The following is a 15,477-nucleotide window of genomic DNA, read 5'->3' as shown; positions in this document are numbered from 1 at the left end:
CCAGACTGAAAGGAGACCCAGCCTGTGAAATTTACTGCAGCGTATGGTGAGAAAAACCCTTGTTTTTTAATTCATTTAGCTTGTTAAGTTAGGTACTAGCTTGCATTTTACTCTTATTTTCTTTTGTAACACATCCTGACTTTTATGCATCATCACTTGTAATCACTTAAAATCTATCTTTCTGTAATTAATAAACTTATTTTATTATTTTATCTTAACCAGTGTGTTTGGATTTGTGCATGTGGGAAACTCTGTGTGGGATAACAAGGCTGGTACATGTATCATTTTCCTTTGATGAAACGATAGACTTTCTATGAGCTTGCATTGTTCAGTAGTGTACTGGACAATACAAGATTCACATTTCTGGAGAACAAGGCTGAGACTAAGAATTTGCAGATGTCGCTGTATATGTAATTCATGAGTAAGGCTGCAAGTTTTTCACGAGTAAGGCAGCTCAGGCAGCCCCTGTGCCTGACGCACCAGCCACTGCTGGGGCAGTCTCAGGCCACCGCACCCCCCATCCCCCAGCAGCAGCAGGAATTTTGGTGTGGAAGAGGGCAGGGGGTTGGGGCACGGGACAGGGTGAGGTGGGCTCTGGGCAGCGTTTACCTGGGGGTATTCCCAGAAGTGGCGACATCCCCCTCGCTCAGCTCCTAGACGGAAATGTGGCCAGGCAGCTCTGCATGCTGCCTCTGTCTGCAGGCACTGCCCCCGCACTTCCCATTGGCTGCGGTTCCCAGCCAATAGGAGCTGTGAAGCCGAAGCTCTGGGCGGAAGTAGTGCACAGAGCTGCATGGCCATGCCTCTGCCTGGGAGCTGAGCAAGGGGGATGACCCTGCTTTTGGGGAGGCGCGGAGTCAGGTAAAGAGCCTGCTGGCCCCGCCAACCCTCCACCCCCAAAGCGCCTCTGGGCCAACTCCCCCTCTTCTCCCCCCGCACTTCAAGATTTATTCAGGAGTATATGGTATATATCAGTAGTTCTCAAACTTTTGTACTGTTGACCCCTTTCACATAACAAGCCTCTGAGTGCGACCCCCCCCCCAAATTAAAAACACTTTTTAATATATTTAACGCCATTATAAATGCTGGATGAAAAGCAGGGTTTGGGGTGGAGGCTGACAGCTTGTGACCCCCCATGTAATAACCTCATGACCCCCTGAGGGGTCCTGAACCCCCGTTTGAGAACTCCTGGTATATACAGTAGAAGTCATGGACAGATCACGTGCTGTGAATTTCTGTTTACTGCCCGTGACCTGTCCATGACTTTTACTAAAAATACCCATGATTAAAATGTAGCCTTATTCATGGTCAGATCGCTCATGTATTTAGCTGGGAGTAAATGCGCATGCTATAGGCTGTGTGAGCAGACCATGAGTGGATTTTCTTACAGCAAAGCAGTATAAAAGGCACCCCAGGTTAGAGAATTAAGGGGACACAGTTGTTCAATGATCCAGATTGTACCTTGGGTAATGTCACAACAATGAAAGCTGGATAGGAGGGATAGCTCATTACAAGTCCTTTGATAAACACTGTATGCTAAGTTAAGTGCTCTATAGGAAGTAACGAAAGACTTTAATACAGCACACCATGCCTGTTCACGTTTCTCAAAGCTGCAACTTGCAATCTTGTTTTGTTTTTTCCACAGTTGCTTTTTTATAAATAATATAGGAAAGCCATACCATACTAAGTTGCGAATCTTGCTTAAAAATATTCTCATAGCAATCGATTCCTCAGATCATTCATTACCTGTAGATATCTGTCTTGTTGTCAAACCAATCAGACAAAACTCGAGAGGTAAATAGAGGAAAACGCTGATGAAGAACATGAAAACCCACATTTTCAAATGTGTAGTTAGTTAGAGTCACCTAGAAAAATACAAAAGACTTGATAATGATCTTATATTTTTATAATGCCTTCCTTTCAGAAGACTCCTAAAGCTTTTCACACACTTTAACAATAGATTTATGAACTACAAATAGGAATTTGTTATCTCTGATGTGCAGTTAACCAGTAGGTAAAATCATAGCAAATATTTAACAGTCCACTGCAACAACACAACTGTTCATGACAGAAAGGGAAGAATAAATATCTTTCTCCAAATGAAAGTACAGGTGGTAAATAGACTGCAATTACCAAATTAGAACTTGCCCAGGAGTGGGTTACAAGAGGGACCTAATGAGAAGGTTAAACGTAATGTAATAGAACAGCAAAACAGTGATGGGGTACGATAGCTCAAAACAGTTCCACAGACTTCAAATATTTCTTTTAGTAAAAGTAGCATACTAGCTATCTTGCTAGGGACCAGTAAGCTGTTCTCGAGACAAATCTTGGACACAAAGAAGTAAAAAGAAACACTGTTAAGAAACATTAGTGAAAATCAAAAGGCAAGGACTTCAGTATTTTACATTTCAAAACACATTATATGTCTGTTTCTGAAAATAATGTCGTTTATCTAAAAAGGGATTTTAAAAACTGTACAACAACTTACATGGAAATAAGCACATACTATAGCACAAGTCCCTTCATAAAATTTCTCAACAAAAGATTCCTTAAAAGTTTATGATTAAAAATAATTAAAAACCAATTTCTCTCTCTTCTAATCTATTTTCAAAATATACATTTTAACTTATTTTACTTTACCTCATTTCTCATCATTCTCCAAAGATTTAGGATAATTCGTCCAACAATATGTATTTCACTCATTGTATCTGACCCATATTCATCTTGCTCAGCTGCAAATCTGTTCTCTTTCTTATCATCTAATGACATGAAAAGAGGATATATTTAGACAATTTATAATATAGTCAACATTACTGCAAGCTATTTCTCTGAGAAGTTCTAGGAGCTTCCTAGGAAAACAGCTTGAATGCATTTAAAATGTGTAGTAGCAGAACTGGAGTTCAAAACCTGAGCATGTGTAGGTATATTTTTTTTTTCTATTACTCATTAAAAAAGGTTTTTAGTTACCAAAAAACCCCCAAAATCTTTAAACCAAATTCATGATCCCTTAATTTTTCCTCTAGTATGTATGCCCATTTGAGACTACAGCTTAGTCTAGTTTTACTGAACTGTCCACTGCAAGTCTTTATTCTTAAGAGAAATATATTGGATCAGAGTTGCTGAAATGTTATTTGCATTTGATACTGCAGTATAAAAAGAAGGAACACTCCCTATCCTAAATGGCTTCCCCTTGTGATAAAGTCTTGCACTACTGGGTGGAGGGTCTGAGAGAGGAGTATGCATAAAACCTTTTACACTGTGACAGTGGGAAAGGAGGCATAAGACTTTGCTGGTGCAAAGTAAGAGAAAGGGAGATAGGAAGAAAGATTGCAAAGCTGTATGGAGAAGTATTTTACTCTTGATATTTTAGGCATCATTCTATCATGGGGAGAAAGGCAAAGTGGATGAGGTAATATTTTTTTATTGGACCAACTTCTGCTGATGAGAGAGACAAGCTTTCAAGCTACACAGAGCTCTTCTTCAGCTCTGGGAAAGGTACTCAGTGTGTCACAGCTAAATACAAGATCAAACACACAGTTTTGTATATGTAGTTGGCATATATTCTGAGGGACGATTCAAGATATTACCTCACCCACTCTCTAATATCCTGGGACTGACATGGCTACAACACCACTGTATACATGGGCAGAAAGGGAAAGATGACCTCCTTACTCTCAATTTTTTTTGATTCTTTGAAGTGCTGCAGCATCACAGAGATGTTCAGAGGTAAGCTAAGATCTTTTCCTAATCTTCCCCCAACTTTGGGGCCAAAACCCATTCAACATAAAAAAAATAAAATAAAATAAACCATCACTGAAGAAAACCCATACTTCCTAATTTTTTTTTTTTAAACTTTCGTGGTTGCATCTATGTACCTGCATAATAGCAGATATCCACCAAACAAAAAATACATTAAAAGCATATTACCTTTTACCTAATGATATCAGCAGGAGCTGTATTAGTATCTATAATGTAACCCACCTGGTACACGAGAGATCATCTGGCATAAATCAACACTTAGTGCAGCAGCCCTCTGTAAGAGGTAACCCCAGGAATGCATTTGGACTTCATATCCTAACATAATATCTGGGTCATATCTAAAAATGGGAAAAAAGAAAATAAGCTTCATAATATCAATACATTTTTTTGTGGGACAGTCTGGGCTTGATCCTGCTCGTGCTGAAGTCAACAACAAACCCACCAACCATTTCAATGAAAGCTTAGTTTGGTCCTTCATTGACCACACACACAAATCTTGGAGATTTAATAAATAAAATATATTTTATTATAAACAATATTATTGACAGAATAATTGCTAAACTTTGTTTTTTTTTAAAAAAGAAACAAAATAGGGATCTCACCAGTTTTTTGGAAAGCAATATTATGTTGACCGTACATGAAATTTGACTAGTGGGACAAGACATAACAATTAAATTGTGGTCCAGTAACTTCAACAAACTTGTTGCGAGCAGTCTGACAGAGTATAAACAGATTAGTATGGCAAAATACTCCTATATTGCTTCCTTGAGAGGAAATTAATCCTGAATCTGTCTGGAATTTTGGTACTCTTTTTAGAGTAGAGGAGAGAAGGGTAGTTTTGCAGCTAAAAACACAAAACTAGATTCTTATGAGATCAGAGTTCTATTCCAGGCTCTGCTACAAACTTCTTATATAATCTTGGGTAAGTCTCTTAACCATTCTAGACCTGTTTCCCCATCTGCAAAGCAGAGCTCATTCTCCTACCACTACTACCTATATCTTCTCCTGCAAAACCTCTAGTTCTATAGGAGAAAACGTTTTGGATTTTTCTATTAAAAATGCTTGTACGCTTTGCAGTTACCAATGTTTCACTATTATTGTCTTGTATTTTATAATAATTAATCAGAGATCATTTCTAATGGTAAAACTTTATATTGGAAGGTTTGATACTAACTGCCAATTCGGAGAAATTTCCGTGAGTTGTCAAAACTGAAATATGGAAACAGGCATCCAAAAAAATTACAGAAGCAAGTTAATTCCCTGGGTGTGTGTGTCTACTGCCTCTGTTTGCACAGAGAACCACTGGGACTTTTTTTTTTTTTAAGCTCCCTCAATTATTTTTGAATAACAATATTTTGTTTCATATGAACCATGAGCCATGACTCATTTTTACTTCAATTGTGAATAACAGTGGGATACTTCAGAAAATTATTGCAAATCCCTTTGAAATTATTAGTCTGAGATAACATCTGAACCTATTAGCTTTGCATCTATCACTTTAGTTGGGCTCTTACACAAATGGATACAAGTTCTACCTGAAATATTCTATACATACTAGTTTTGTAAAACTTGTGATCCTCCCTACCTCCTTCTGTACAGTAGTGGCATTGATTTGATTTTGAGACAATTTATTTTACGTTATTATTTTTATTTTAAATTTTCTAACAGTTCAGAGGTGTTCTAAGAGGTAAGCTAAGATCTTTAGCACTTTGGGACAAAAGTTTTTTGTGTAACATAGCAGTTACAGTTTGCCACTTGTCTTTGATAGCAGAAGGTTCTTTGCTTCTGGACTTAGGAAATGTGGATCAAGATGACTGAATTCTGATCTCTTTTCGAGTTGTGATGACTGGCTTGCAATGAGTGGTAAGAAAATATATCTACTTGGAACTTCTCCCAAGCAAATGGATGATGCTAGCTTAGAGCTCCTTATAGTGACAGAATAACATGCTAAAAGAATTAGTGTCATTTGTTGCTTTAGAGAATGTAACCATCAAGGTTCCAAAATTGTAAATATTTTCCACCTAAGTGGGGAAAAAAAGATTTCTTTGATGTTCTTAAATAATGATAAATTTAACCTTACAGGGTGACCAACTTTCACATTAATTCTGGCACCTATTTTAGCAGTGGGATTTCCCAATGTGATAATTGGTTACTCAGTCTAGTAGGTTTTCTTGAACGGACAGAGGGTAATTTGTTAAATTTATTTTCATACTTGAAAAATGGTGTCACATTGTCAAATGTGGGAAGGGCAATAGCTTTCACCCAAATCACCTTGTTATGATAAAGGCAGGCTCCACAGGCAAACCCTTACTTGAATGAAAAAATTTCCAGGAAATGTCTAAGTGTTGCATTAAGTAATGTTCATGACTCAAGGAGGTTGCCCTTCTCTTTGAGTCAGTACAGAACAGATACCCCCATTAGAAGGCACTGAGCTGCAGAAGAGGCACTCTTCAGTATGAAACATAAGACCAATTTCCTCAGCAATAGTGGTAAATGAAGATTCTGTCTTCCCTTCTTCAGCAATACTTCTAGTGTAAAAAGTGACAGAATGACAATGGATCTATTATCTCTCAAATCAAATCAAATCCTTTTTTTGCCTACACAGGTTAAGTGGTAGAAAGATTTTCTACATCACTAACAGAGCTGAATACCGGTAGTTTGTGGAATTCTGATATACTCTTCTTTACTTCCTCTGACAATATTTAAGAGTTTAGCTTCTGTTTATCTTTCAAGAGATTGTGTGTACAGTCAATACCATAGTTTCCTTGCTGGAAGATTATGTTGAGAGATTTACCAGTTTTTCAGTCAGAATAGATATATTAGGAGTCTGGCTCAATACGTGTCATTACTCTGACAACCTCATATTCATTGCACCTTAAACATTCCCTGGGAACAGAAAATTCCTTTCTTCAACAAAGGCAGCCCTACCTACTATTCTTTGGGAAAACAGTCAAGCAATTCCTTTGATTACTAAGGGTAGGTCTACGCTTACCCGGTAGTTCGGCGGCGAGCGAACTTCTGGGTTCGACTTATCGTGTCTTGTCTGGACGCGATAAGTCGAACCCGGAAGTGCTCGCCGTCGACTGCGGTTCTCCAGCTAGACGAGAGGAGTACCGCGGAGTCAACGGGGGAGCCTGCCTGCCGCATGTGGACCGAGCTAAGTTTGAACTAAGGTACTTCAAACTTCAGCTACATTATTCACGTAGCTGAAGTTGCGTACCTTAGTTCGAATTAGGGGGTTAGTGTAGACCTGGCCTAACAGAGATAAAAATGTTGGCTATGATGCTGAAGAAAATTTCTTTCATCGCATTTACAAAGAAAATAACTGAGAAAAAGGCTCATCCATAGCTCATACTTTAATTGCTCAGTTTTAAATTTCTTTTTCATGCTACCCTTTAATTGGTTTATATGGGATTTTGTCTTGTAGTTTCCGTTCTCAAAAAGCCCACGGAGTCTTCTTCACTAGTCAAGCAATCTTATTAAGAGACACACTATTTGGGCCAGTTTTTGTACCAGCTAGAAACTAATATGAGTTCTAGTAACTGAAAGCTGTTGACTGGGAAAAAAGTGAGTGAGATGGTAGGCATGCAGGCTACATGGTCTGAGGTAGGCCAGTACAGAGTACCTTCTGGCTGATACCATTGGCAAAATAAAAAGAGGGGCATCAAAACTATCTTGGCATGCCATTGCCAATCTTTCTGCAGAGATGGAAAGTAGCATTTGTACTGGCAGGATTTAAACATGCAATATTTGTAACAATCCAATCATCCTGGCTGTAGAGAGAAGAAATATGATCATTTTCCTCTCTAGACAGAAAGAGTCACTCTGTACTAGTTTTGCTGCTATGTCATCTCCTCTTTCTTTCCATTCTGTAGTAAACATTTATTTTTATTTCAGTGAATTGTTTCTTCTTTTCTTAATGTAAGTTTTTCCTGACTGCTCATTTTCCTCCAGCTAATATAGAGGCAAATGAAGGAAAGAGTGCAGGCCAGACCTACAATACAGACAGAAGAAGGAGTTGTCTAGGGCTGCAAAATATTTAGTGAACAGTAACTGCGTAATTGAAAACTCTGGGGAGCTTTTTCCAGTTTTCCTTGGGCAACAAAACTCATAGAGCTGGTACTGGAAAGTAAGAAGGGACTCTTAGAGGAAGATGCTACTGACCCAGGAAAAATTATTTGAGTGAAGTTTATTTTAAGGCAGATGTAGGGGATTTTTCCCCTTGCAACTTGATGTTAAATCTTCTTGACCTCCTGAAATGGTTCTAGGGCACTTATGAGAAACAAAATAAAATATTATGTGTCTAATATGAAAATTTGGTTAATTCAATATTTATGCAGCCCTTTACATGTAAAAGCACTATGGACAAGACTTAAGTGCTAAGAATTATTGTTGGCAATTATATGGCAAAACCTGCTACAATTTTAAAAAGTGACTTTCCCATACAACCTTCAAGGAGACTGTGTTCTCTTATATCCTGGTATATTATATTTCATATCTTCTCTCAGAAGCCACTCCCTGCTTTCTCACTCTGGGAGAGGGAGAAGGGGAGCAGATGGCTGGTGGACCATGCAGCAGTGAATCCACTGACTCTGTCCATGCTCCTTCTATTCCTGATTTCCTTAGCTCTGTGTATGCATTCCAGTGTAAACTCCCCAAATCCTGCTTCTCCCCCTCTAAGCAGCAGAACAGCATCTTTTCCATTGTATTTAGGGACCTCTATACTTGCACCAGAGGGGCAGCATTTCCCTTAAATGTGAAAGAAAGATGCCCATAACATTTAATTTCTCTTTCATGGGAATCCACTGCTCCATCAGGCCTGGCAAACTGTTACGTTTTTCCATCCTTTTCAAGTCGTTGAGGCAAAATGGCTCGCAATTTTAGCCTTCCCTTATCTTCTCTAGAAGCCTGTTTTAGAGCATCCTCTAGTGGTTTGCCTATTGAATTGCAGGCACAGCTCTTCCAAGTCTTCTACTTTTGGGTCCTTAGACAAGAAGTTCTCTTAGTTCTTTTCAAGTACACTTTTCCAGTTTTCTCCCTCTCCCTGCAGACTAGCCTCCATTTGATAGGAAGATGGTCTATCTGAGTGGGACAGGGATTCCTTTAGCTTAACAGCAGATCCCCAGGCTCCGTATCAGCAGAAGTTGAGCTGTCCCAACAGCAACTCCGAAGAACCTCGAGTTCCTGCACTCGCCTCTCTGTGTTGGTAGATTGTCTTCATTGGTTGCGCAAAGTTGGGGAGGGGCTGCTTTATAGCTGGTATCTGGCTTCTTCGCACATTTTATGCCCAAGTCCTCATTTTTTGACTGAGCATCATCTCCACATCACTGCAGCCAACACAGGACAGGTCAAAGAGGGAATTCTGGGCTCCGTGTGAGTTCCCTCCCACCCCAAGACTGCTCCTAGCACCTCAAGGAGGGCCTTAGTAACTGTGACTCACTCCCACTGAAATTTACTCTTCAGTTTCTCTGAGAGTTCACCCGCCCAGGCTGTGTCTGCTCAGAGATAGTTTCCTGTACCTCCTGAATCTCATACCTCATTCAATATCTCGATAACCTTCTAGAATGAGGAGGATTTGCTGGTTCCCTCTCCTCCCAAGTGCCTCCCTTTACCGATCTCCACAAAGAGTTAAGCCATGCAGATACCCCTAGTTCTGAGTGCTCCTACTCTCCTCAGACAGCTCATGCTCCAGCAGTCTCTCAGGACAGCTGGAATCTGCAGTAAAAATAAAAACATTTTGCCAAAATCAACTTTTCTGTAACACCCTTAACATGAAGAAACAGGCAGCTGCAGCTCAAACATACGGACACACCATTTTTAGGAGCACCCTTTGAGGTGAAACTTCTCAAGTTTTAGAAAAAATTCTGAAAAAAAAATCGATCAAATTTTGATAAAATTATGCCTAGCCAATCCTCATCTAGATCCTAGAATGTGCTTCAGCTCTTTTTGCTATAGCTTTCAGTAATACCAGAGCTGTCAGTGATTTCATCCACTGTGTCCCATCAAGGTCAAGAACTAATAAGAGGGCGTTATGCCAGAGAGGATCCTCTCCAAGGCAACGAAACCATGCCAACTGATGTTTGCCTTCCCCTTGATGGAACATTCAAGAAATTCTTTGCAACACGGGCTGGTTTCATTTCAGACAGATGAGCTCTCAATATTATGAGAAAAGATCTCTTCAATAACTTTTGAGCACCACTAATCTTTCCATCATTTCCTTTGCCACAAGACCTTGTGAAAACCAAAAGGTATTCTAGATAGTATCTCAAAAACTTGCTCCTTTAGCATAATCTCCCAGTTCTAACAGAAGAAGCTTTGGTTTCTATTCCAACTTCTTTGGGGATATTCAAAATATCTTGACGTTTTCAGCATAGAAACTCTTGTACTTTATGATTCAGGAGAAACACCCAGGATGTCTTATGCACCATGGGCCTCAAGAAGGCTTATCTTCACATGTCAATATGCCCCATCATTGAAAAATGTCAATGCTTTACCATCAAGGACAACCAATTGCCTTTCAGCCTTTCATCTGCTCCACAGGCATTTACCAAACAGATGGTTATCTTGGTGGTCAATCTGAGATGAGGGTATTCAGATCTACCACTGTGGATGAACTATTGACATAGATGCAATTGTATGAGGCTTCACAGTTGCTGAATTTTCTGGAGCAATACTGGAGATGAATCTGAAACGAGTGCTCTAATTACATCACAAGAGCTCTTAATTCTGCGGACCACTTTTCAAAACTGACATTGGACTAGTGGTGTTGCCTGAAGAAAAAAAAAATTCAGGAAAAAAGTTAGGACCTCACTCATTTATTGTTCTTCACTCTACAGGTTTCAACATACTAATGCTTCCAGCTGGTTTTCTGGATGATGTTCCACCTCCACTCCTTCATAATGGAACTATCAAAATTCATGAAACAGCTCTGCTGTCAGTCCCAACCAATAGATGCTGAGCTCCCTCTCTTGCTAGAGACTCCCAGGTCATTTGTTAAGGGCAAACCATTGGCAGATCCAACAGTAATCTGTATGATAAACAACATATTGTTCAGAGGCAAAACTCATATGGGTTTGCATACAACAGAAAGCAAATAGTCCAGTCCCCACACAGGAGTCCTAGCCTGGCACCAATGCCATGGATCTGCAAATGATGGGGAATGCATCAGTCAGCTTTCTTTGATATGTTCTTCCAGAGTTCATAACCAACCATGTGGAAAGTGATGAAACCACTGTGGCTCATTCTCAATCACCAAGACAGAACAAGAAGCAAAATCCTAAACATAGGTCTGGAAGACTTCTACTGCACATCTGGATGTCTCCCTCAATGTCACATACATCTGGAGTAAGACTAAGAAATAAGCCAGTTGGCTCTGCTGCTGTGGGATGGACCTGGGAACTGTACTATTAAGTCCTTGATTGCTTGGAGATGGTTCTTCCCACAAATAGATTTGTTTGCTGTCCAATGCACCAGGAAGTTAAAAAATTTTGTTCCTGGCAGCGGCAACTCACAAGCCTACCGAACAGATGTGCTTGTCATTCCCATTGTCAGGTCTCCAGAGTTATGCTCTTCTACAAAGACAGTCAGAAAGATCAACAAGAAGAAACGTGCAGTCATACTGATTATTCCATTTTGGTCCAAAGCTGCTATAGTTCCCCAGACTAATGCAAAGGTCAGTATGCCAGCCAAGGACTTTATCAGCTTCTTAGAAATTAATTCATGAAAGTCTTCTATCTCACCCAGATCTTGAATCTCTGAGAGTTGTTCCCTGGATTCTGAACAGTAACGTTTCCTATAATATGATCTGGTTGATTTCCTCCTCAACTCCATGAAATCCTTCATCAGTTGGTCTTACAAGGTCAACAGGAGAATCTGGGATTTGTGGTGCACTAAGCAGAAAAACCCTCTAACACTGGCAACAAAAGACTTTTTGAAATTTTTCCCAGTACTAAGTGTTCTCACTAAAGCTCCTTTTGAGCCCCAAGAGAAACTTCTGTCTGCTAATCTTAGTTCATCTTCCTTTCAGTGATCACGTCAGCAAGAATATTCCCTCTCAAGCACCTTTACTCCCCCCACTGAAAGTAGTAATTGAGGCTAACCACTGATTTTGCATACAAAAATCTCACAGACTTCCATTTAATCTTATCAATATTCTTATACTCTTTCTGCCCAAAGTCTACACATGCTGAAAGAGAAAACAGATACATACAAAGGATGTTTCTAAATAGTAAAATTCTATTTGCACAGAACTACACCTACAGGAAGTTTGATGCCCTACTGGTAGTATACAGGGGAAAGGTGGGACACAAGATGGATAGTGTAAGACATCATAGTCCTTTCTCTCTCTCTCTATATATATATGTATGGATTAAGTCTAATCTTCAAGGAATACAAGTTACCTAAAGCCATTTCTGAGGATAAATGCTGACTCCAACAGATGCACTAGCACACTGTGGGCAAAGAGACAGAGCCTCTTATGAAGAGATTTGCCAGGCAAGCTATCTGGTTGTTGGCACATTCCTTCACAAAGACCTACAAAATCAGTATCCTTTCTTCATCCAGTGATGCCTTCAGATGTACAAATGTTGAGTCTTCCATTGGTGATCTTCATGAATAAATCAAAACTTCTATCTGCTGTGATATCTTTGACATGTTGTTTGCATGCTGGCATTTGATTTCTTTTTAAATTTCCTCCCAATTCTTGGGGGATTTTTTTTTTTTTTTTTTAAACTGCTTGCTACTTCCAGTGGTTTCCCAAGGCAGATGGAGCACCAGATTTCCAAGAAAGATATAGATAAAATTAGTTTCCTTACCTGTAATTTTGTCTTCTCTGAACAGGTATCCGCTGCTCTGTCAGGACCCACCCTATGTTGGTTGCTTTCAGCAACTCTTTTTGTATTCTGGCTTCATGGGGTTGGTCAATGTCATTCTCCTCAGAGGTTTTCTGGTTGGAGAGAGAGAGAATTGCAAATGTACTCTGCCTAGTACACATTTTGTCTTCAGAATGTACTCCAGCCAGATGATTCAGGGTTTAGTCTGCTTATTTTTCCTTGTGACTATGACTTTCGCAGCTTTGGCAGTAGGGCCTTGTGGAGAGATGTGCCTGCAGTTCCAAGGTTACACCACCAGAGGGTGCTGTAAAGCAGGCGTTCAAAACTTGGAAGAGAAAAACCCTGCAGTTTTCCAAGCCTAATAGAGCAAGGGATTCCCATTCAGAGAAGACAAATTTATGGGTAAGGAAACTAGTTTTTATCTACAGGTTATGCTCATCTACCCATATAAATTTCTGTGTGGAAAGTATTTTGCCACAAAGAACCTGCAAAAACGTCTTCCTATCTTGGGGTTTTCTATAGTTCTCATCACCGTAATATTGAATATTTTGAGAGTTCAAGACTGAAATGTGTATACTGGACTCGGGGATTAAGAGGAAAGGTTATACATTTACAGGATTACTTACTGATAGGAGTGTTTAGGTTGGGGGCTTTAACTCAGCTGACTAAAAGGCTCTTATTATATGCCTTGTATAAGAGGGAAGGAAAAACAGATGTTTTTATTCAAGAGACCACCATGCTTGTCCATTCTAGAAATGAGCCTTTGGGGAAAAACAATAACAATCAATATTTGAGAGACGGGCAGGGGCTGAAAGAACTAAATCTGCTGTACCATGCCTGAAAAATAAAAGCAGAACACACAGATATGCTACCTTTTTACAATATTCACTACTTCCTGGAAAAGAGCTTTCTCGTCAGCAGTATAAGTGACTTCTAGTCCTGTAATTCCAGATCTTGTGAGCAAAGGGGCCTGGTCTCTGCTACCTAGAAAACAAGTGAAATAATCATTAATTATTAGGACAAACTCCATAACTCCAGTCTCTCTTATTCTTTAAAATAAAAGATACAACTCAAATCCTTTGAACAGAGAAAATCATTTCTGTCTCTACAAAGTACATTCATATCTGTCTTAATATTGATTAAAAACTACTAATACAATTAATCCTTCTCTGGATTCTTTTTGTTCTCAAAGGTGGGTTTTAGGCATAAGTTTTCCCTTTTTTCCCTTTGCAAATTGTTCCATAAAGAAGAGAGAATTTTCTAGAAATTCCCAAAGATAAGCAAATTTGACCCAAGGAAAAATGTTAGCATTTTACATCCACAACAGTCAGGCTAAGAACTACACCTCTACCCCGATATAATGTGACCCGATATAACATGAATTTGGATATAATGCAGTAAAGCAGTGCTTTGGGGGGACGGGGCTGCGCACTCCGGTGGATCAAAGCAAGTTCGATATAACGCAGTTTCACCTATAACACAGTAAAATTTTTTGGCTCCCGAGGACAGCGTTATATTGAGGTAGAGGTGTATATTTGAAGAAAAATGTTAAAGAACTGTACTGCATCTTATGTTTTATATTCTTTATGCAAAATATCTATTTTAATTAATTACACTTGTTTAGACTGGTTCTTTGCAAAGTGCTTTGAATATGAAAAGCCCTATACAACATAGTACACTTTTTAAAACACCAAAAACCTCCCACTGACTCTAGGAAATAAAAAATAACCAATCAGAGAGGAAGTGGAATGAAGCAGATCAACAATGTGTCTTCAAAATTCCCTTACATAACAGATCATAACATCTCTGATTAAAAACAATGAACTGGAGTTTTAAAAGAAGCTCGATAAAAGATGAATACAATAGACCACATTAGCTCAAAAAAATAAGTCTGTGCATTTTCAGAGTTAATTAGAAATATAGGCTGCCACTTAAAATGCACTAATGTACAATGACGTGCAGCTCAGTCTCCAGTCACTCCTCCAGGAGTTCGACAAGCTCTTCACTAAGAAAACAGCGAGAGCACGTTCCAATAAAAGGAAGAAAGATCATCACAACATTGACATGAACTACCTTTTTTTAATCACTAAATAAATTCTGCAGATCAGTATGTCTGATTTTTCAATATACTTCTAGTCTTATGCACAGAGAGTTTTCTTCATAATATTTCAGAGCAGTTCCTAAGGAGCCATAACAGCCTCTCATGACAACTCTCACTCAGTACAATAATGGAGTTAATTAAAAATACTAACGAAGAAACAAATACCAGAATAAGTTACATTAAAAGTAATATTAGGGACTTCACCTAAACCCATAAAATTCCTGCAATATCTTAACAAAGAAGCAGGTGAAGGATGGAACTGTTGCCTTAAGACTAAAATTCCTTTTCATTGGTAGGTTTTAGGCTACGCCTTTATTGTTAGACAGTATTTTGTGGTTTAATATACAGCTATAATGCCACTTTTTTTTTTTTTTTTAATTCCCCAGAATACATCCTAAAAGAAACAGGACTTTTTTTAATAGTCTAAACCAGTGGTACTCAACCTTTAACAGCTGGAGAGCCACTTCACCATTAAATGGAGTTGCAGAGCACCTTAAAATCAAGTACCGACATTGTGATCTTTGTGTCATGATGTTTCCTCAATGTCTGATGATGATGCAGTGTCACATCATCATCATATATTGACACACCATGACACGACACATCATCCCCTCTCCCAGCAGCACTCTCTCTCTTCATCCCCTCCTGGCTGCTGGGAAGAAGGAGTGGCGGTCTCTCCCCGTTCTGCCCCCCGGCTGCTGGGTGGGAGGTGATCTCTACTCTTACCTGTGGGGGGATCCCAGCAGCTCCTTTTCTTTCCCCCTTTGGGAGGGAGAACTTCAGCGA

The 15,477-nt window shown here is 39.3% G+C and overlaps 1 protein-coding gene across 1 annotated transcript in view; it reads right to left on the bottom strand.

The window, feature by feature from the left end:
• The window catches only part of REV3L (REV3 like, DNA directed polymerase zeta catalytic subunit), a 228,103-nt gene that overhangs the window by 56,969 nt on the left and 155,657 nt on the right, over nucleotides 1–15,477 (bottom strand). The window contains exons 16-19 of the mRNA XM_034766889.1: nucleotides 13,463–13,574; nucleotides 3,982–4,097; nucleotides 2,641–2,759; nucleotides 1,747–1,865 (exon numbers count right to left, since the gene is read on the bottom strand). Of these exons, the coding sequence (XP_034622780.1) occupies nucleotides 1,747–1,865; nucleotides 2,641–2,759; nucleotides 3,982–4,097; nucleotides 13,463–13,574 (466 nt within the window). The remainder of the gene's footprint in view (nucleotides 1–1,746; nucleotides 1,866–2,640; nucleotides 2,760–3,981; nucleotides 4,098–13,462; nucleotides 13,575–15,477) is intronic.

This window comes from Trachemys scripta, chromosome 3, assembly GCF_013100865.1.
Source record: "Trachemys scripta elegans isolate TJP31775 chromosome 3, CAS_Tse_1.0, whole genome shotgun sequence".
NCBI lineage: Eukaryota > Metazoa > Chordata > Testudines > Emydidae > Trachemys > Trachemys scripta.
This window is presented reverse-complemented; position numbering and strand designations above follow the sequence as displayed.